This window comes from Lepus europaeus, chromosome 18 (assembly GCF_033115175.1).
Source record: "Lepus europaeus isolate LE1 chromosome 18, mLepTim1.pri, whole genome shotgun sequence".
NCBI lineage: Eukaryota > Metazoa > Chordata > Mammalia > Lagomorpha > Leporidae > Lepus > Lepus europaeus.
Genome location: NC_084844.1, coordinates 3,421,444 through 3,443,765, shown reverse-complemented (window position 1 = coordinate 3,443,765; position 22,322 = coordinate 3,421,444). Strand labels below are relative to the sequence as shown.

General features: G+C 51.6%; 1 protein-coding gene across 1 annotated transcript in view; it reads left to right on the top strand.

Moving 5' to 3' along the window:
- The window catches only part of TNRC6C (trinucleotide repeat containing adaptor 6C), a 122,221-nt gene that overhangs the window by 48,407 nt on the left and 51,492 nt on the right, over positions 1–22,322 (top strand). The window contains 1 exon segment of the mRNA XM_062175706.1: positions 10,645–10,971. Coding sequence (XP_062031690.1) covers positions 10,645–10,971 — 327 coding nt within the window.

Sequence of the window (22,322 nt, the reverse complement as noted above, 5' to 3'; positions counted from 1 at the left end):
CAAAGAATATAGAATTTGTGTTCTGAATTATCAATTTCCTTTTCAAAAAAACATTTTGAAAAGTTTGAGCTTTTACAATTGGATTCATTAACAGCTGTATTCTGTTGTCATTGTGATTATTTTTTCAGCAAATGAAAAATTGCTTATTGTGTAGTGATCAGGAGTTACATTCTCCTGCCTCTATGTAGAGTTTTTGGTTTTTTTAAGCTTCCATTAGTATGGTTAACTTTAATTTTTTCCCCAGAAACCTTTTATTTAAGGAATACAAACTTCATACATTTCATAAATACAACTTTAAGAATATAGTTACTCTTCCCATCACACCCACACCCACACCCCTCTTCCTCCTCCCTCTCCTATTCCCATTCTTATTTTTTACTAAGATCTATTTTCAGTTAACGTTATACACATATGATTAACTCTGTACTAAGTAAAGAATTCAACAAATTGTTTAAAACAAAAAAAACCTGTTCCTCAGCAGTCAAGGGCTGTTCCAAGTCAGTGCATCTCAAAGTGTCAATTTCACTTCTATAGATTACTTTTTAGGTGCTCTAGTAGTTATCACAGATCAGGGAGAACATGTGGTATTTGTCCTTTTGGGACTGGTTTGTTTCACTAAGTATGGTGTTTTCCAGTTCCAACTGTTTTGTTGCAAACAACAGGATTTCATTTTTTTTGACCACTGTGTAGTATTACATAGTGTACATATCCCATAATTTCTTTATCTAGTCTTCAGTTGATTGGCATGTGGGTTGATTCCATATCTTAGCTATTGTGAATTGAGCTGCAGTAAACATGAGGGTACAGAGAACTCTTTCATATGCTGATTTAATTTCCCTTGGGATGACTGGGTCGTATGGTAGGTCTGTATTCAGATTTCATAGGTGTCTCTGTACTGTCTTCCACAGTGGCTGTACCAGTTTACATTCCCACCAACAGTAGATTAGGGTGCCTTTTTCCCCACATCCTCACCAGCATTTGTTGTTTGTTGATTTATGTTTTAGAGCCATTCTAATGGGGGTGAGGTGAAACCTCATTGTGGTTTTGATTTGCATTTCCCTGACGGCTAGTGATCCTGAACATTTTTTCATGTGTCTGTGGCCATTTGGATTTCCTCTTGCAAAATGCCTGTTTAAGTCCTTTGTCCATTTCTTCACTGGGTTGCTTGTTTTGTTGTTGTGGAGTTTCTTGATCTCTTTATATATTCTGGTTATTAATCCTTTATCAGTTGCAGATTTGCAATATTTTCTCCCATTCTGTCAGTCGCTTCTTCACTTTGCTGAGTGTTTCTTTTGCAGTGCAGAAGCTTCTCAATGTGGTGTGATCCCATTTGTCAGTTTTGGCTTTGATTGCCTGTGCCTCTGGGGTCTTTTCCAAAAACTCTGTCTATGCCGATGTCTTTCAGGGTTTCCCCAACATTCTCTAATAATTTGGTGGTATTGAATCCTAGATTTAGGTCTTTAATCCATTTTGAGTGGATTTTTGTGTAAGGTGTGAGGTATGGGTCTTGCTTCTTACCTCTGCATGTGGAGATCCAGTTTTCCCAGCACCATTTGTTGAAGACAAATGTTCCAGGGATTGATTTTAGCTCCTTTGTCAAAGGTAACTTGGTTGTAGATGCGTGGGTTGGTTTCTGGCATTTCCATTCTGTTCCATTGGTCTAGCCACCTGTTTTGTACCAATACCAGGTTGTTTTGATTATAACTGCCCTGTAGTGTGTCTTGAAATCTGGTATTGTGATGCCTCCTGCTTTGTTTCTGTTGTGTAAGATTGTTTTAGCTATTCGGGGTCTCCTGCATTTCCGTGTGAATTTCAGCATCATTTTTTCTGTATCTGAGAAGAATGTCCTTGCTATTTTGCTTGGTATCACATAGAATCAGTAAATTGCTTTGGATAGTATGGACATTTTGATGATATTGATTCTTCCAATCCATGAACATGGAAGATTTTTTCTTTGTGTTTGTGTGTGTGTGTATGTGTGTGTATCTTCTATTTCTTTAATGTATTATGATTCTCATCATCCTTGGTTAAATTTATTCAAGTATTTTTTTTTTTTTTAGCTATGGTGAATGGGATTGATCTTAGAAGTTCTTTCTCAGTCATGGCATTGTCTATATACAAAGGCTATTGAGTTTTGTTATATCCTGACACTTTATAAAACTCCTCTATGAGTTCCAGTAATCTCTTACTGGAGTCATTTGGGTCGCCTATATATAGAATCATGTCATCTGCAAATAGGGATAGTTTGACTTCCTCCTTCCCAGTCTGATTTCTTTTTCTTGGCTAATGACTCTGGTTAAAACGTCCAGGACTGTATTGAATGACTGTGATGAGAGTGGGCATCCTTGTCTGGTTCCAGATTTCAGTGGTAATGCTTCTAACCTTTTCCCATCCAGTAGGACACTGGCCACACTGGCCACTGGTCATGGATATAGTAAATTATTGAGGAATGTTCTTTCTATACCCAGTTTGCTTACAGTTTTCATGATGAAAGGGTGTTGTATTTTATCAAATGCTTTCTCTGCATCTATTGAGATAATCTTATGGCTTTTGATCTTCAATTTGTTAATGTGATGTATCACCCTGATTGATTTGTGAATGTTGAACCATCTTGCATACCTGGGAGAAATCTCATTTGGTCTGGGTGAATGATCTTTCTGATGTGTTGTTGGATTCTATTGGCTAGAATTTTATTGAGGATTTTTGCGTCTTATGTTCATGAGGGAAATTGGCCTGTAGTTCACTTTCTCTGTTGTATCTTTTTCAGGTTTAGGAATTAAGATGATGCTGGCTTCATAGAAGGAGTTTGGGAGGATTCCCTCCCTTTCACTTTATTTGAGTAGCTTGAGAAGAATTGGAGCAAGTTCTTCTTTAAATGTCTGATAGAATTCAGCAGTGAAGCCATCCAGCCCTGGGCTTTTCTTTCTTGGGAGAGTCTTTATTACTGATTCAGTTTCCATCTTGGTTATTGGCCTGTTTAGGTTTTCTGTCTTCATGGCTCCATTTTGGTAGGTTGTATGTGTCCAGTAATCTATCCATTTCTTTTAGGTTTCCTGATTTGTTGGCATACAGCTCTTTGTAGTAATTTCTGATGATTCTTTTTGTTTCTGTGGTGTCTATTGTTACATTTCCTTTTTTATCTCTGATTTTATTGAATTGGGTCTGCCTCTTTTTTGGTTAGTTGGGCCAATGATGTGACAGTTTTGTTTATTTTTTCAAAAAAAGCAAGCTTTTCATTTCGTTTCTTTTGTATCAGTTTTTTGTTTGTTTGTTTCAATTTTATTGATTCTTCTCTAATTCTAATTATTTCTTTTCTCCTACTAGTTTTGGGCTTGGTTTGCTGTTGTTTTTCTAAGTCAATGAGATGCACGATAGCTCGTTTAGTTGGTGCCTTTCCAGTTTCTTGATGTATGCACCTATTGCTATAACCTTTCCTCTTATCACTGCTTTTGCTGTATCCCATAAGTTTTGGTATGTTATATTGTTGTCTTCATTCATTTCCGGAACTTCTCTGATTTCTTCGCTGACTCACTGTCCATTCAGGAGTCTGTGATTCAGTCTCCATCTGTCCGCAGATGCTCTGGGATTCTTGGGTTATTGATTTCCAGCTTCATTGTGGTCTGAGAAGATGCATGATGTGATTCCAGTTTTTTTTAATTGCTGAGTCATGGCCTGGCCTGTGGTCTATCCTAGAGAAAGTTCCATGCACTGCTGGGAAGAATGTGTATTCTGTGCTTATAGGATGAAGTTCTGTAAATACCCACTAGGTGCATTTGGTCTGTAGTGCTGGTTAACTCTGGTTTTTTGCTGATTTTCTGTGTAGTTGGTCTGTCCATTGCTGAAAGTGGAGTATTGAAATCCCCCACTACTATTGTGTTTGAGTCCATGTCTCCCTTTAGATCCATTAACATTTCTTTTACGTAGCCAAGTGCGCTGTAATTAGGTGCTTATACGTTTACAACAGCCACATGTTCCTGTTGAACTGATCCCTTAATCATTACATAGTGCCCTTCTTGTTTATTTTGTCTGATACTAGGATGGCTACGCCAGCTCTTTTTTGGTTTCTGTTAGCATGGAATATCTTTCCCATCCTTTCACTTCGTCTGCATGTATCCTGGTTGGTGAGATGTGTTTCTTGTAGGCAGCAGATAGATGGGTTTTGTTTTTTAATCCATTCAGCCAGTCAATATCTTTTAACGAGTATTGAGGCCACTTACATTCAGGATGACTATGAATAAGTGAGGACTTGGCCCTGCTGCTTTCCCATAAATATTCCTAGTGTTTACTTTGGAATTCCTTACTCTCACTGGGAGATTTCCTGCGTTCATTCTTTCATGGTGATGACCGTGTGTCTGTGTTAATGTGTGCAGCACATCAGTACGCATCTTCTGTGAGGCTGGCTGAGTGGTGACAAATTCAACTTCTGCTTGTTATGGAAGGTCTCCCAGGCACTGTCCCCGAGATGGGAGTGGCTTCCCAGGCACTAGCACACACTTCGCCCGGCTGTCACCGTCACGCTTGGTTTAAGCCTTGCTTCCTGGAAGGAGCTGCTGTTCTTTGATCCCACGGTGTATTTCTGTTGTTACCACGATTTGTGACTGTGTGTCTGGAATATTAGAGGTGTACCGCTTCCTGTATCCAAGCTGTACGGACAGAAATCATATCTGCTGTTTCCTCAGTATTCCCAGTGCCTGCTACAAAATACACGCTTACTAAATATTTCCTAAATAAGCAGGGAGCCGGCACCATAGCATAGTCAGCCGACATCCCACACGGTTGCCAGTTCGAGTCCTGGCTGCTCCTCTTCCGATCCAGCTCTCTGCTGATGGCCTGGGAAAGCAGTGGAAGGTGGTCGAAGTCCTTGTGCCCCTGCACCAACATGGGACACCGGGAAGAAGCTCCTGGCTCCTGGCTTCGGCCTGGCCCAGCCCTGGCTGTTGCAGCCATTTGGGGAGTGAACCAGCAAATGGAAGACCTGTCTCTCCTCTCTCTGTAACTCTGACTTTCAAACAAATAAATAAATCTAAAAAAAAAGAGCGAGAGAGAGAAACGAAACAACAACAACAACAAAAAAGAGTCTGGGAGACGAGGTCAACAAGCAGGAAGTGGTGGAGGTGGAAGAGACGTTTGAAAGGTGCTGCTGAGAGGCGTGCGGGCCACTGCCCCTGCTGACGCCGCCGAGCGTCTCAGGAGAGCGCTGGGGTTGACCTACAAACTATTGGCAGCCCAGTTGTGACTATGCCACTTGAAAATTTTAGCCCAAAGCAGAAAATTCTTTTAAAGCAGAAAATTGTTTTAAAAGACTTGCTCTCTACTAGAGAGAGTAACCTCCACTTTTCACCAGCAGATGTCGCCCTTATTTTGTAAAAATGTTTATTAGACAACAAGGAAGGAAGGTTGCCAGTGTGCTGAAAGTTTTGTGTTATTAGCTGTGGTGTCACTGAGTGGTTGCTCTTACTTTTTCTGATTGAAACACATGATTGGCTGATGCTCCGTAAACAGAATTGGGTTGAGGTCCCGTTGCCCCTCTGTCTTCCCTGCTGGGTGGACCCTGCTAGCAGCCGGGCAGGATCCTGTGGGCACCTCTGTCCCTGCCGTTTGGCCGGGAGGAGGCTGTCAGGATGGCTTGATGTCCTGGTGCTTTGGGCACTGATAGATTCTGAAATCTGGATCTGAAGAAAGAACCTGGCCAGTCAAAAACTGCCCGTTTGGCTCTCCTGAATACAAGGACAATCCAAGTTTTTGAGGCCTTCCCGTTACCATTTGAGATTGTGTTAGGTGGCTCCTAGTTTCCAAGATCCTGAAAGTAGTGGCTTAAACCAGAGAAGGTATATCACTGCCTCCTGTGGCAGAGCCGAGGGGCCCTCTGGCAGCTCCGTCTTCCTGGTCCCTCCCGTCCCATTGCTTCACTGAGTGAGGTCTCTGTCTTTCCCTCCGTCCGGAGTGACCACAGAAGAGCGGCTACCGTGTCAGCACCCCAGCGGCAGGCATGGGCCAGCTGAATGCGCTGTGCTGGTGTGAGACCCCAGGGGCCCGTGGTCTCTGTCCGTCCACCTGTGTGCAAGACAGTACACTGGAGCGTCTCTGGATAATACAAGCTTCTTTTATATATATATGTGTGTGTGTGTGTGTGTGTGTATGTATTTAAAATAGTTCCAAAAAGGAAGAGACAGAGAAGGAGAGATCTGTCCACTGGTTCACTCCCCAAATGGCCACAGTGACCAGGCTGGGCCAGGCTGAAGCCAGGAGCCAGGAGCCTTTTCTGGGTCTCCCATGTGGGTGCAGGGACCCGAGCACTGGGCCGTCCTCTGCTGCTTTCTCTTCATTAGCAGGGGGCTGGATCAAAAGTGAGGCAGCCGGGTGTCGACTGGTACCAGTCTGGGCGTCACAGGTGGTGCCTTCCCTGCTAGGCCACAACACCAGTCCCAGAATACAGGCTTCTAAAGGAAAACCTCTCACCTGCAAAAGCTTGTGATCTATCGTACTTTCTTTTTTTTCGATCTCTGTTTCACCTTTAACCTTTATAGAAAGATAACTATTTAAATTTAATGCATTTCTGTGAAACCAGCTTCAACTTTATCTCTTTCAAGAAGACAATTGCCAGGGCCGGCGCTGTGACACACACAGTGGGTTAAAGCCCTGGCCTGCAGCATTGGCATCCCATATGGGTGCGAGTTTGAGTCCCGGCTGTTCCACTTCCAATCCAGCTCCCTGCTAATGCACTTGGGTTAAGCAGCGGAGGGCAGCCCAAGTCCTTGTGCCCCTGTGCCCACGTGGGAGAGCCACAAGAAGCTCCTGGCTCCTGGCTTCAGATCAGTTCAGCGCTGGCCATTGTGGCCATTTGGAGAGTGAACCAGTGGATAGAAGACCTCTCTGTCTCTACCTCTCTCTGTAACTGCTTTCAAATAAATAAAATAAATCTTTTTTTTAAAAAAGGTATTTGCCATTTCTAGACCAGCACCATCCAATAGAAATATAATGCAAGTCACAAACATGAGGCACATTAAGTCTGTTTTAAAATAATCTAATAATGGGGGCCAGCACTGTGGCATGGTGGGTAAAGCTGTTGCCTGCAATGCCAGCAGCCCATATGGGTGCCAGTTCAAGTTCCAGATGCTCTACTTCCCATTGAGCTCCCTTCAGTGCTAAAGCAGTTGAAGACGGCCCAAGTCTTTGGGCCCCTGCACCCACGTGGGAGACCCAGATGAAGTTCCAGGCTCCTGGCTTTGGCTTGGCCCAGCCCTGACCATTGCAGCCGTTTGGGGAGTGAACCAGAGGATGGAAAATAATCTGTGTGTGTGTGCACCTGCCTCTGCCTCTCCTTCTCTGTAACTCCTTCAAATAAATCAATCTTAAAAAAAAAAAAAAAACAGGGGGGGTGGGCTTTGGGATGCAGTTAAAATGCTGCTCGGGACTCCACATCCTGTATCTGAGGGTCTGCTTTGAGTCCCAGCTCCACTCCCAATTCCAGCTTCCTGCTGAGGTGTTCTCTGGGAGGCAGCAGGGATTAGCTGCAGTACTTGGGTCCTGCCACTGCGGGGCAACCTGAACTGAAATCCAAGCTTTGGACTTCAGCCTGGCCCAGCCTCAGCTGCTGTGGGCATTTGAGGAGTAAACCGGTGGATGAGAGCCATCACTGTCCGTGCCTTTGTGTGTGTGTGTACCTTTCAAATACTTTTTAAAATAACAGGTGGGGGCCCGGCGCCGTGGCTCACTGGGTTGATCCTCCGCCTGCAGCGCCAGCATCCCATATGGGCGCCGGGTTCTAGTTCCGGCTGCTCCTCTTCCAGTCCAGCTCTCTGCTGTGGCCCGGGAAGGCAGTGGAGGATGGCCCAAGTGCTTGGGCGCCTGCACCCACATGGGAGACCAGGAAAAAGCACCTGGCTCCTGGCTTTGGATCAGCGCATTGCCGGCCGTAGCCATTTGGGGGGTGAACCAACGGAGGGAAGACCTTTCTCTCTGTCTCTCTGTCTCGCTGTCTGTAACTCTACTTGTCAAATAAATAAATGAAATATTTTTTTTAAAAAAAACAGGTGGAATTAGTTTCAGTAGTATGTTTTAAACTTGATATATCCAAAATATTACCATTTCAATATGAATTCAGTATAAAAATTACTAGTGAGATGCACCTCCCTCCCTCTCTCACTGAGGCCTCAGCACCCAGCAGGCACTGTCTACCACAGCACATCTCAGTGTGCACAGCAGGCGCTCAGTCGCCACGTGTGCTGTGTGCTGTGTGGCTGGTGTGGGTAGTGGCTGCCGCTGGGGGCTGCGTGTGCTCACCTTCCCACTCTGAACTTCTCTGAGACTTCCAGTCAGCTCCACGCTCTTTAAATACTCGATGTGTTTTCCAGGTTTATCAGTTCAGTTAGTGAGAAACTGTTTTCTGTTTCCGTGCCTTCCTGCTGCAAGCCAGCAGACCCTGGGCCTCCCAGGGATCCTTGTGTGACTTCTGGTTGTGTCCGTTTGAAGGGGAACAGCTTCAAGAGGCGTGACAAGCAGGCCGCTTGAGGGCAAAGCTGGACTCTGAGCCGGAGGCCACACCGGGGCGGTGCGGGCTTCAGCAGCACAGGGACACTGCTGAGCATCGGAGTCCACCCGGGAGCCGCGGACTGAGCAGGCCCCTCGGCCAGGTGCAGCGGGCGCTGCGGTGCAGCGCGGCGACACACTAAGCCCTCGGCTTCCTGCCTTCCCAGCTCAATGACGTCATCTTAAAATGATGAGGATCGGCTGAGAGCTGCTTATTTATAATTACTTTTACTTCTTTATTAAAAGAAGACAATGAGACTGAGATACATTACTGGGATTCCCAGAAAAGCTATCCATCTTGACGCTCTACTGTGGCGAGTAGCTTGGTTTCCCCCAGTAGCTTACAGACTCCCTGAAGTAAGTCTCAGACTTTGTTGGCCAACTTCAGTCCCTGTCGTATTTGCTTCCTTGCTTTTTTCCTCCATCCTTTGAAAACGTCAGGAGCCCTTGTCCCTGCTCAGACCCTCCAGAGCTACCAGCAGTCCGAGGCAGGTGTGCCAAGGGCACAGCAGCTTCCTCCAGGGTCAGGAGAAACAGACACACGGGCAGGGCCTTGAGGACTCTGACCACGGAGGGGGTCCCCTGGATAGTGGGCTCCATCTGGAGAGACCGAAAAGGAAATGGCCTCACGGACACCTGGCTTTGACAGTGCGTGTGCCACAGTGCTGCCTACACAAAAGCAGGTGTCGCTCGAAGGCCAAAGGCATTTACAAGTTAAGTGGAAAGGAAACACCAAAAAATGTTCAAATAAGATAAAAAGAACATTCTGGATGATGATGGTTTCTGTTCGGGATGAAGGGGACAGGTGGAACAGGTGGGGCTCAGGCTTGCAGTCGACACCCTGGCTTGCAGGGCTGCCCCTCACAGCTGTGTCGCGCTGCTGAGCTGAGCAGGGTAACCCTACTGGGGCACACACCCGCCTCCCCTGCTCCTTTTTCTGGTGACGCCCTATGACCAGGGCACATCCGTCATTTGCAGAACAGGCCCCCTGCGAGCCTGGGCAGTGAGCCTGGGCCGTGTAGCGGTGCTGGCACTGAAATCCCACACATTCGGCCTTTATCAGTCACTAACACACACATCAACAACAGTAAGTGCAAATTCATGGACACTGAGGGTCCTTTTTTTAATTCTTTATTTTTAAAGATTTTATTGATTATTTATTTAGGAAGTAGAATTATAGACAGTGAGAGGGAAAGACAGAATCCGCTGGTTCACTCCCTACATAGCCGCAATGGCTGGAGCTGCCCCGATCCGATACTGGGAGCCAGGAGCTTCTTCAAGGTCTCCTGTGTGGGTGCAGGGGCCCAAGCACTTGGGCCATCTTCCACTGCTTTCCCAGGCCATAGCAGAGAGCTGGATCAGAAGTGGAGCAGCCGGGACTCGAACTGGCATCCCTCTGGGATTGCAGCACCACAGGTGGAGGGTTAACCTACTGCACACAGCACTGGCGCTGACTGCTTGGTTTTCACACACGCTGAACAAGAGCAGTGGCTCTCGGGGTGGTCTGGGGGCAGCAGGGGCAGCTTGACCTCCACAGAGTCTGGGCTTCAATAAGCCCTCAAGCAGGCTTCCTGTTTGGAGTTTATTATGTCAGAGAGAGGCACAAACAGGCCTTCAGTGGCTGGGACTGGGGCAGGCTGGAGCCCAGAGCCAGGAACTCAGTCCACGTCTCCCACGTGAGTGCCGGGGACCCAAGTATTTGAGCTGTCACCTGCTGCCTCCGAGGGTGTACCCTGGCAGGATGCTGGAGTTGAGAGCAGAACCAAGGCTCGAACCCGGCACTCCGACGTGGGACACTGGTGTCTTACCCACTGTGCCAAATGCCTGTCCCCACCCCTTCTACCAGTGATTTTATGCAACCAAGGGTGAAAAGTGCTCTGACCACAGAGGAGGCACTGACAGGTAAGAGCAGCTGTGTGTGCACCTCTAGGCGGTGCCCAGGGAAGCTGGCGCTCAGGTGGACCTGTAGCCTCGCCTCTGGTTCTGCTTCTGGAGCACTGTGGTGGCGTTTCTGTGTCTGTCTGTCTGTCTGTCTGTCTGTTTTCCGTGATTTGGATTCGCTTTTAAGGAAGTGGTGACTCAAGTTTGGGTTCTTTTTCCTTTTGTTCCTTTTAGTGCCAGAACCTACTAAGACCTGTTCAAGCCAGCCCCAACCTGCCGGTACCAGTACCAGTACTTCCACCAGCACTATCTCCAGCAGCAACAATGGCAAACGTGCATGTGCCAGCGGCCAGCAGCCAGCTGCATCCCGCTACCTGCCTCGTGAGGTGCCTCCACGCTTCCGCCAGCAAGAACAGAAGCAGCTATTAAAGAGGGGTCAGCCATTACCCACAGGGACTCTGACCAGCGCGAGCCCAGCCCAGGCTGCTGGACCTGCAGGGGCAAGCCCACCTCCCCTCCCTGGAGCCAGCACTCAGCAGCCTCCCAGCAAGCCCCCAGCAGGTAAAGCCACGTGGAGGGAGGCACCCGGGGTCCTCAGCGTGCTGCTTTCAGCTCTGCTGTTGTGATCGGAAATAGCGCTGCTTGGTCCATAGCCACTGTGTACATGTAATGGGGGCCATGAAGTTTACTTGTGTTGTCCTCTGTGTGTCTACACCACTGCTTACATAGGTGGGGGCTTCAAAACGTCCGTGGAAATGCGTGTTAGGGAAAATGCACAGGTTCCAGGATTTTTGCACCCTGTGAGCACCCAGGGCTGATGCTGTATAACCCTCAGTAATGGAAAACTTCTCGATAAACCCCTCTCTCCCTTCCCTGTGTCTCCCAAGTGCTCACACATTCTTTCTTTGCCAAAGGTAATAGGACCTTAGGGTGAGTGTCCCTCAGTGACGCAGGCACACGTCCTGAGCCTGAGCTGCCGAGAGCGCCTCGTCCAGGCCCTGCGGGGCTGGGGCCCTGCTCTGCTTCCTGCAGCCCTGGGACTGGAAGAGCTCCCTCTCCTCTGTCAGCTCCCGCTCCAGCCCCCTGGCTTCACGCATCTGTATCTCTGAGATCTGGCTTGCCATTGATTTGTGCAGTTTGAGGGGGAGGCAGAGAGTTTGTGCTCGGCTGCCAGGGTTCTCTGTTTTTCATTAAGTCTTTGTGTTCCAAGTAATGTAGTAATCGGTGCTGGCTCTGGAATGGAAGCCACACTTAGCGAAGGTTGTGAAATTCAGATCTGTAAGTAAGTAGGGAAGCTTCAGAGATTGGAGCCGAAAGGAAACGTGTCCCAAGTCATGTGAGTAAGTTCACGTGTCTTCAAACTCTTGACTTCCATCTGCTGAACACTTGGAAGAGGATCAGCAACTGTCACCAAAAAGCAAGGGCCTTGTGGCGCAGCGGTTAAGCCACCAGCAGCCCATGTCAGAGCGCCGGCTCAAGTGCCGGCTGATCTGCACCTGGGAAAGCCATGGAAGATGGCCCAAGGACGGGCTCCCTGACACTTGGATGAGACCTGGATGGAGTTCCCGGCTCCTAATTTCAGCCTGGCCAAGCACTGGCTGTTGCAGCCATTTAGGGAGTAAACCAGAGAATGGAAGATAGTTTTATCTCTCTGTCACTCTGCCTTTCAAATAGGTAAACCTTAAAAGCAAAAAAGCAGAAAAGATAAAACCCATTTATTGACCAAGAATATAATCCAATCTGATTAGTGGCAAGCTGTTTTTGATTAAGCATGCTAGTTACTTTCTGCACGAAACACGGTCCTCAGGACCAGCTTAAGAGGAAGAGTGTATACTCAGGCCTGACGGCTTGGTGTGTTCATTTAAAATGTTCACTTTGAAGAGCAAGAGCTGTAGCGCCCCTGCTGCTGTGGGGCTGTGCCGGGCTGCGGTCTGCTGACCAGGTGCTGTCAGCGCAGGGTGTCAGCTGCCGTCTGATACGGAGAAGATAACCAAGGAGTTTACTTAGCAAAGTCAGGGTTGGAAGGAATAGTCTGTAAGATGCTTGTCTCTTTAAATACAGTCTTCCTAAGAAAATACTCCCAGCCCATAGTCCTTTTAAAATACGCGTGTACTGGACGGAGCCCCACCTTGTGCACAAGAGCGCCTCAGAACACCCGTCCCCGCCAGAGCCTCACCCCTGGCGCCCACAGCCTCTGCTGCAGCCAGGGCGGCCCCTCCACTCCCCTTCACCCTTATCGCCCAGTGTCGGCCTGCGGGCACGCTCGTGGAGGCCACGTCCCTGCTGCTCGGGTGTGCCGCGCTCAGTGCCCCGTCTCCCTGGAACGTGCCCTTCCCGTTTGTCTTCATGCATTCACTCCCTCCCAGAGAGCACCTCTAAGTGTCTCCGTGTGCCCTGCGCCCAGCCACACTGCCCAAAGATGTGCTTTCTGAGTGCTGTCTACCGGGGGTCCTGTAGCCAGCAAGGCAGAGACCTGTGCAGGTGGTCGGCAGGCATGGGACCGGAGAGCCAGCTGTGCCTTCTGGTTGCTCACTGGCCCTTGCCAAGACCATTCTTAAAAGCATGAAGACGTTTGGCTGTTTTAGGTACAGAAGCACTTCATAAAGGTCTAGGAATTGGAGCATAACATGAGGGGTGCATCGTGGTGGCGCAGCCGGTCCAGCTGCTGGGAAGGCCACCTCCCTGGTCGAAGAGCCTGGTTCAAGTCTTGGCCGCTTTGCACTTCTTGTCCAGCTTCCTGCCAGTGCATCTGGGAGGCAGTGGAACGAGGCCCAAGTGCTTGGACCCTGCCACTCATGTAGAAGACCCAGATGGAGCTCCTCGCCCGGCCCTGGCTGGTAGGGGCATCTGGGGAGTGAACTAGCAGATGGAAGATATTCTCTCTCTCTCTCTCTCTCTCTCTCTCTCTGCCACTCTGCCTTTCAAATAAATAAATCTTAAGCAAAAAAAAGCTCAGGTGATCTTAGCTCTTGGTCCGGTTGTCCCAGGTACCTGTGGGACCACATCCGGCAGACACCTAAGAATCCCTCTGCACTGCCAGCCAGGTGCTCGGTGGTGGTTCTCTGCCCCGTGGTGTGAGCAGCGACGGTTGAGACGGGGGAAGGGGCGGGTTGTAGCATAGCAGGGAATGCGTCCCTGGCATCCTGTGTGGACGCTGGTTCATGTCCCGGCTGCTCCACTTCCAACCCAGCTGCCTGCTAATGCACCTGAGAAGAAGCTGCAGAGCACAGCCCGAGTGTGTGGGCCCCGCCAGCCACGTGGGAGACTGGCTCGCGGCTCCAGGGTGGCCCAGCCCTGGCCAGTGTGGTCACCTAGGGGAGGAACAAGAGGATGGAAGGTCTCTCCTGCCTCTCTCTAGCTCTTCCTTTCAAGTAAATAAACACAACTGAACAACGACGACAGAAGGCAGTGGGGACAGACATGGAGTGGACCTTTGCCCCGTGGGAACAGTGCACACGCATCGACCTTCCTGTCCCCCGTGTCTGCTTCACGGGCGGCGAGGCAGCCTGCGTCAGACACAGCAGTGCAGACGGCTCGCATGCCCTCTGCGATTGTGTGGGCTCAGTGTGGCTCCCGTCTCTGAGGAGCCACAGCTGCTGTGGGAGGGCTTCCTTGGTTTTGTGGCATTACTGAAGTTGACCCTGCCTCGTTTTCTTTTCTTTTTTAAAGATGTGTTTAATTATATGAGAGGCCTTCCATCCGCTGGTTCATTCCCCAGATGGCCTCAAGGGCCCGAGCTGAGCCGATCTGAAGCCAGGAGCCAGGAGCTTCTTCCGGGTTCCCCATGCAGGTGCAGCGGCCCAAGGACTTGGGCTGTCCTCCACTGCTTTCCCAGCCTGCCTCATTTTCTTAGATAACCAAAACTGTTAGTACCTCAAAATACATCCTGAATACTTTTAAGGTCTAATATGCTGCCACGTGTTGCTGTTGAAGTGAAACTCAATCAAATTTACGGCAAAACACTTCACAATGGGCCAGCGATCCCGGACAAGGACGTCCCGGCATCGAGCTGACTCCTCCCATTAACAGTCGGTGCTGTGGCCGTGCTTCTGATGTGCCCAGAGCAGGCAGCGGTTAGAGGGCTGGACAGCCCCAGCAGGCAGGGGCGGGCCGGGGGAGGAGCCCGAGGCCGCGCAGCCTGGGAGCCCTTCAGCTGCAGGGGCAGAGGTGGAGGGAGGGCCGTGGGCAGGCCGCAGCCAGTGCGGCGCTGCTTCTCCCTAAGAAAAGCATGAAAGGACCCCGGTTTACCTAGGTCGGTGCTGGCTCGGAGGGGGCACGGGCTGCCGGTGGGCGGGCAGTCTGGCCAGGTCAGGGTTGGTGAGTGTTGTCTGCACACGTGCTGATTCACACTGCCGAGTTCCCAGAGAATTCGCCTCACTGTGTGCTGTTCTTTTCAGGCTGTGTTTTTTGCAAATCTGCAGGATAACCCCAACTTGAAACCCTGGAGAGCTTTGTCTTAAAAAAATAAAAAATAAAGACAACTCTCTCCTCTGCCTTCAGGAGAAGCGTGCGCTGCTTTGCGCTGCTTTGCGTTTCCGTCAGAGGCGTTGACCCACGTGCGCAGTGTCTGCTCCTAGACCTTCTTAGAGGCAGGGGAGTAGCTCACAAGTTGGACGCCTGGCAGTGTGCACGCCGGGCTCACTTAGACATTCCAGCTGGTGCTGGTACGCCACATGCTGAGGGGTGTTGAGGCAGGGAGGGGCGCAGCCGAGGCAGGGGGGGGGCGCAGCCGAGGCAGGGGGGGGGCGCAGCCGAGGCGGGGGGGGGGGCGCAGCCGAGGCAGGGCCGGGGGCCAGCGCCGTTGTTTTGGCTGACTTTCAAAACACCAAAGAAGTGGCTGCGGCGCTAACTGTGGTTGAGTCCTGGAGTGAAGATGTGTGTGACGATCGATTTAGGGCGGAGGGAAGATCGGTTTAGTGTCAGCTGCAATTAGATAATCAAAGCTTGAAAATCCCTCTGTGGGCGCCACCACCTCCGCCCCTTGAATCAGACGCCACCTGGACTGGAAAGGGCATCGCCGGTCCTGCCCGGTGCCCACGGCGGCCCCGGCACAGGCTGGGCACAGAGGCAGCGGCTCCTCCTGCAGGTACCCCCCGCCCCTCGTGGGGCAGGAGCAGTGGGAGCTGCTGCTCGTGGGTCGGCTGTGCGACTCCTGGCCGCGGGCCAGCTGGGATAAGATGGCGTCTTGCAGCGAGCTGCCTGCCCAGGAGCGGCCAGCGGGCAGGGTCAGGGCCAGCCCCGCGCTGCCCTCTGCGCTCTGTCGGCGTAGCCCTTCCTCTTTAGACCATGCTATTGTACAATCCTGTTAATGCAATCACTTAAGACAGTTGTTAGATTTTTTTTGAGACATCTATTTATAGAGTGTGTAAAGCATTTAAACAGCAGAAGAAAAGAGAATCCAGTGTTACCTCCAAGGCCACTGGGAGGCACCGGGCTCCGCGCCTCCCCACAGGGCATGAACTGCATTTTTTTTTTCATGTTAAGGCTTTTTTTAGGGGAAATTATTTTGATGATAGAATAGTGTAGTGAAAGAGCCCTACAATTGTAGGCTTCAGAATAAATGACAAATAAAAATGGAGGAGAATGCAGGTTTCAGTCCAGTCCTTAAGCGCAGCAGGTACAGCCCTCGACCTTCTGACCCGCTCCTCCCATCTGAGGCGAACGCAGTGTGTGCCGAGGCGCCGCGGGCCTGGGGGTCCCATGGGGATGATACGGCCTCTGGGGTGCTGCGGGGGGGGGGGGGGGCGGGGGTCTCGGGTGCTGCACTTGGGGTCTCTGGGGTGCTGCACATGGGGTCTCTGGGGTGCTGTACGTGGAGTCTCTGGGGTGCTGCACATGGGGTCTCTGGGGTGCTGCACTTGGGGTCTCTGGGGTGCTGCACATGGGGTCTCTGGGGTGCTGTACGTGGAGTCTCTGGGGTGCTGCACATGGGAGGCGGGGGTCTCTGGGGTGCTGCACATGGGGTCTTGGGTACTGTACGTGGGGGGATCTGGAGTGCTGTACATGGGGGTCTCTGGGGTGCTGACATGGGGTCTCTGGGGTGCTGCACGTGGGGGTCTCTGGGGTGCTGCACATGGGGGTCTCTGGGGTGCTGTACGTGGGGGGATCTGGGGTGCTGTACGTGGGGGTCTCTGGGGTGCTGCACATGGGGGTCTCTGGGGTGCTGTACGTGGGGGGATCTGGGGTGCTGACATGGGGTCTCTGGGGTGCTGTACGTGGGGGTCTCTGGGGTGCTGACATGGGGTCTCTGGGGTGCTGTACATGGGGGTCTCTGGGGTGCTGTACGTGGGGGTCTCTGGGGTGCTGCACATGGGGTCTTGGGTGCTGTACGTGGGGGGATCTGGAGTGCTGTACATGGGGGTCTCTGGGGTGCTGGCATGGGGTCTCTGGGGTGCTGTACGTGGGGGTCTCTGGGGTGCTGTACATGGGATCTCTGGGGTGCTATACGTGGGGGTCTCTGGGGTGCTGTACATGGGGTCTCTGGGGTGCTGACATGGGGTCTCTGGGGTGCTGCACATGGGGTCTCTGGGGTGCTGCACATGGGGGGCTGGGGTCTCTGGAGTGCTGTACGTGGGGGGATCTGGGGTGCTGCACATGGGGGGCTGGGGTCTCTGGAGTGCTGTACGTGGGGGGATCTGGGGTGCTGCACATGGGGTCTCTGGGGTGCTGTACACGGGGGGCGGGGGTCTCTGGGGTACTGTACGTGGGGGTCTCTGGGGTGCTGACATGGGGTCTCTGGGGTGCTGTACATGGGGGGCGGGGGTCTCTGGGGTGCTGCACATGGGGTCTCTGGGATGCTGCACATGGGGGGCTGGGGTCTCTGGGGTGCTGTACGTGGGGGTCTCTGGGGTGCTGTACGTGGGGGTCTCTGGGGTGCTGTACGTGGGGGTCTCTGGGGTGCTGCACATGGGGTCTCTGGGGTGCTGACATGGGGTCTCTGGGGTGATGCACATGGGGTCTCTGGGGTGCTGCACATGGGGGGCTGGGGTCTCTGGAGTGCTGTACGTGGGGGGATCTGGGGTGCTGCACATGGGGTCTCTGGGGTGCTGCACATGGGGGGCTGGGGTCTCTGGAGTGCTGTACGTGGGGGGATCTGGGGTGCTGCACATGGGGTCTCTGGGGTGCTGTACACGGGGGGCGGGGGTCTCTGGGGTGCTGTACGTGGGGGTCTCTGGGGTGCTGACATGGGGTCTCTGGGGTGCTGTACATGGGGGGCAGGGGTCTCTGGGGTGCTGCACATGGGGTCTCTGGGATGCTGCACATGGGGGGCTGGGGTCTCTGGGGTGCTGCACATGGGGTCTCTGGGGTGCTGTACGTGGGGGGATCTGGGGTGCTGCACATGGGGTCTCTGGGATGCTGCACATGGGGGGCTGGGGTCTCTGGGTGCTGCACATGGGGTCTCTGGAGTGCTGTACGTGGGGGGATCTGGGGTGCTGCACATGGGGTCTCTGGGGTGCTGTACACGGGGGGCGGGGGTCTCTGGGGTGCTGCACATGGGATCTCTGGGGTGCTGTACGTGGGGGGATCTGGGGTGCTGTACATGGGGGTCTCTGGGGTGCTGACATGGGGTCTCTGGGGTGCTGTACATGGGGGTCTCTGGGGTGCTGCACGTGGGGTCTCTGGGGTGCTGTACGTGGGGGTCTCTGGGGTGCTGCACATGGGATCTCTGGGGTGCTGCACGTGGGGTCTCTGGGGTGCTGTACACGGGGGGCGGGGGTCTCTGGGGTGCTGACATGGGGTCTCTGGGGTGCTGTACGTGGGGGTCTCTGGGGTGCTGCACATGGGATCTCTGGGGTGCTGTACGTGGAGTCTCTGGGGTGCTGCACATGGGGGGCGGGGGTCTCTGGAGTGCTGTACGTGGGGGGATCTGGGGTGCTGCACATGGGGTCTCTGGGGTGCTGTACATGGGGGTCTCTGGGGTGCTGACATGGGGTCTCTGGGGTGCTGTACGTGGGGGTCTCTGGGGTGCTGTACGTGGGGGTCTCTGGGGTGCTGCACATGGGATCTCTGGGGTGCTGTACGTGGAGTCTCTGGGGTGCTGCACATGGGGGGCGGGGGTCTCTGGGGTGCTGTACGTGGGGGGATCTGGGGTGCTGTACGTGGAGTCTCTGGGGTGCTGCACGTGGGGGGCGGGGGTCTCCGGGGTGCTGTACGTGGGGGGATCTGGGGTGCTGCACATGGGGGTGTTCTCAGGAGCTGCACATCGGAGGGCGGCCTTTGTGAGCTCCTGGTGTCTAGCTCTAGACTGCAGAATCCAGGCTTGTTTCATTTCAGGATTTTCATTCTTTTAATTACTTAATTACATTTGTTTGAAAGGCAGAGAGAAAGAAACAGATGGAGTTCACTCGGCTGCTGTTGTTCCCCACATGCTGACGTTGGCCAACGCCAGGAGACTTGAACTCCACGCAGGCCTTCTGCATGGGTGGCAGGGACCCGAGCACTTCAGCTGCCACCTGCTCCTCCCAGGGTGTGCGCTAGCAGGAAGCTGGAACTGGAGTGGATCGGACTTACTCCGGCGCGGGACGTGGGTGTCCCAGGCAGTGACTTAACTGCTGTACCAAGTTCGTGTTTAAATGTTGCTCCTAGAAGTCAGCCCTGTCATAGTGTTTTACATACTTCAGTCTTTTAAACCAGGATGTGTGGATTGATAATACAGTCAATAGACTTTGATTTTGAAAACATTTATTCAAATATTTTTGTGGCATAGATGAATGGCATGCTTTAAACATAAAGGAAATGATAGCCTTTTTACATTTTCACTTTGGGAGCGATTCTGTGTTCTGATTGACATACGTGTGGCTCTGATGGTAGTGAGGAGGAGGAAGAGGGGTTGAGAGACCCCACAAGCTCCTCAGCGCTCAGGAGGCCCGGAAGTGGGTAATGAGGGCACAAACCCCCACTTTTCCCAAGTGGCCTTGGGTCAACTCCTTCATGTGTTGGGGAAGGTTTTGCTGTTTGTTTTCTGTTGCGTGTTTTTGGTTTTGACCAGTGCACTAAGAAGGTGGAGGTAAATGGTATTTTCTAGTCAATTTGAGTCTTTATTTGGAAACCAGAAATGTTGCATTAAAATCATAACTTTTTGCTGTCTAGTTTTCAAGACCTTCCCATTTTTTAAATAATGTTTTATGTTTTAAACTGTTATTACTTTAAATATTTAACTACAGGGGCCAGTTCTGTGGCATAGGTAAAGCTGCCACCTGCATTGCCATATGGGCACTGGTTCTAGTCCTAGCTGCTCCTCTTCCAATCCAGGTCTCTGCTGTGGCCTGGGAAAGCAGTAGAAGATGGCCCAAGTGCTTGGACCCCTGCACCCACGTGGGAGACCAGGAAGAAGCTCCTGGCTCCTGGCTTCAGATTGGCCCAGCTCAGGCCATTGTGGTCATCTGGGGGGTGAACCAGCAGGTAGAAGAGCTCTCTCTGCCTCTCTGTAACTCTGCCTTTCAAATAATTAAATAAATCTTTAAAAAAAAAAAAGAAGTAGAGCAGTCTGGACTCAAACCAGTGCCCAAATGGGGTGCAGCACCAGCACGCCACAGCACCATCCCCTCTTTTTTAATTTTTAAAATTATTTTATATTTGAAGGGCAGAGAGAAAGAGAACTCTAATTCACTGGTTCACAGCATATTGGCCCAGACTGGGCAGGGCTAAGCCAGAGCTGGACCAGGGTCACACCAGGACTGATCGGGGGTTAAAAGCCAGGTACCGGGGACCACAGACCAGGTCTCTCTGTGGCAGGAACCCAGTTACTTAAGCCAGCACCTGCTGTCTCCCACCTGCTCTCTGCCGTAGTCAGGACCCAGAGCCCGGCCCTCGCCTGTGGAACGTGGACGTCTCAGCTGATGGGCTGAATGCCCACTCCAGTGGTGTCGCTTGCCTGATTTACGTTCATCGTGAACAGTGCTTTTCCTGGGAGGACGCTCATGGTTTTGGGCTCCTGAGGTTCATCACCAGGAAAACGATCGTCATCCTTTGACTTTGGTCTGCTCCACTGTTCTCATTAGGACCCTCTGCACCCACAGGCCGTGCCTCTGATGGCTTGCCCGCATGTGGCAAGCGTTACGGTGTGAAGCTGAGATCACTACCCACGCCCTCAGGGAGCACGTCCTGAACGTCTCCCTGCCTGTGGCTTGTTGTCTTGGTTTCCGATATATGTGTCTTTTTTCATATAAATGTAAAACAGTCAAACTTTTTTAAAATATTGATTTAATTATTTGAAAGGCAGAGTGACGGGGAGAGAAACAGAGAAATCTTCCATCCTCTGGTCCACTTGCCAATTGGCCACAACGTCTGGGGCTGTTCTGGGCTGAAGCCAGGAGCCTAGAACTCCATCCTAGGTAGGTGACAGGGGCCCAGGCTGCTTTCCCTGACCCACGAGCAGGAAGCTGCATCAGAAGTGGAGCAGCCGGGACTGGAACTGGCACTGATCCGGGCTGCACAGTGGCGTCTTGACCACTGTGCCACAGCACCGGGCCCCGCAGCGTTTCATAGCCTCCCTTTCTCCACCAGCCTGTGCCACTGTGCATTTTAGCCGTCCTGTAGCTGTGTGTGGGGCATCAGAGTGGGGCTGGGCGTTCACACCTCCTCACAGTGTGACTGTCGTGACGGAGACCACAGGACTCTGTGCAGAGGGCGGCCCGTGCGTGACGAGGAAGGCGCTGGCGAGCCCGGCTGTGCGCCTCCTGCTGGTGCCTGTTGGCTGGGGAGGAGGAGGGCCCCCAGGGGATGAGCTGTGGCGGGATTTGCTGGCAGCAGTCCGCCATTCTGCTGACTTAGTCTTGTTTTTGTGTGAAATACTGAACGGCTCATTTATCCCTTTAAATTAGTTACTATGAAGCCAGATTTCCAGGTGTGTAAAACCAACAGAGGAAACTCGTAAACCAGGGAGCGGAGTCAGCCCCTGCCCTTAGGTAATAACCAGCCCGGGTATCTCACGGTGGTTTGCACACTTGGAGTTTCTGCTGCCCGTTCTCTGTGGCTCCTTACAGTTCTCCCTGGAGTGAACACCGGCTCTGGAGTCAGCTCACTGCATCGCACTCCTTTTAGACTGATGCTGGCTGTGGAACGCTCCCGTGTTTCCGTAGTTTCCCTGTAGCTCTCTCACTTTAAAGGAGAGTTGTAACTGCCCTGAATAAGGTTTTCTTGGTAAAATAAACTTGAAGAGAACATAATGATTAGAAGATTTTAAAAGAAAAATTGTATTGCAGTTTATCTGTATATCATCCAAGAAACTCCATCAAGGGTTAGATCTTTAATTCTTTTTGTAAACGTGGCTTTTACTTTGGTTTTGAGTGCAGCATACTCTGAAGTCCACTAGAATGACTGCAGTGTTAGAAGTAGTCAAATAATTAGGAAATCACAGAAGATAAAATACAGGGGCTGGCACTGTGGCACAGCGGGTTAACGCCCTGGCCTGAAGCACCAACATCCCTTATGGGCGCCAGTTCGAGACCCGGCTGCTCCATTTCTGATCCAGCTCTCTGCTGTGGCCTGGGAAAGCAGTGGAAGATAGCCCAAGTCCTTGGGTCCCTGCACCTGTGTGGGAGACCGGAAAGAAGCTCCTGGCTCCTGGCTTCAGATAGGCGCAGTTCTGGCCATTGTGGCCAATAGGGGAGTGAACCAGCAGATGGAAGACCTACCTCCCTCTTACTCTCCCCCCCCCCCATCTCTCCCCTCTTTGTGTAACTGTGACTTTCAGATAAATAAATCTTTTTTTTATGGGAAAAAAAAAAGGAAGATAAAATGCAGATACCAAATAGTGCAATCTTGAAAAGAATCCTAAGAATGGAACGATATCAATACTGTAGGAAAGGGGCCAGCACTGTGGTGCAGCAGGTAAAGCTGCTGCCTGCAGTGCCAGCATCCCATATGGTTCAAGACCCAGCTGCTCCTCTTCCAGTCCAGCTCTCTGCTGT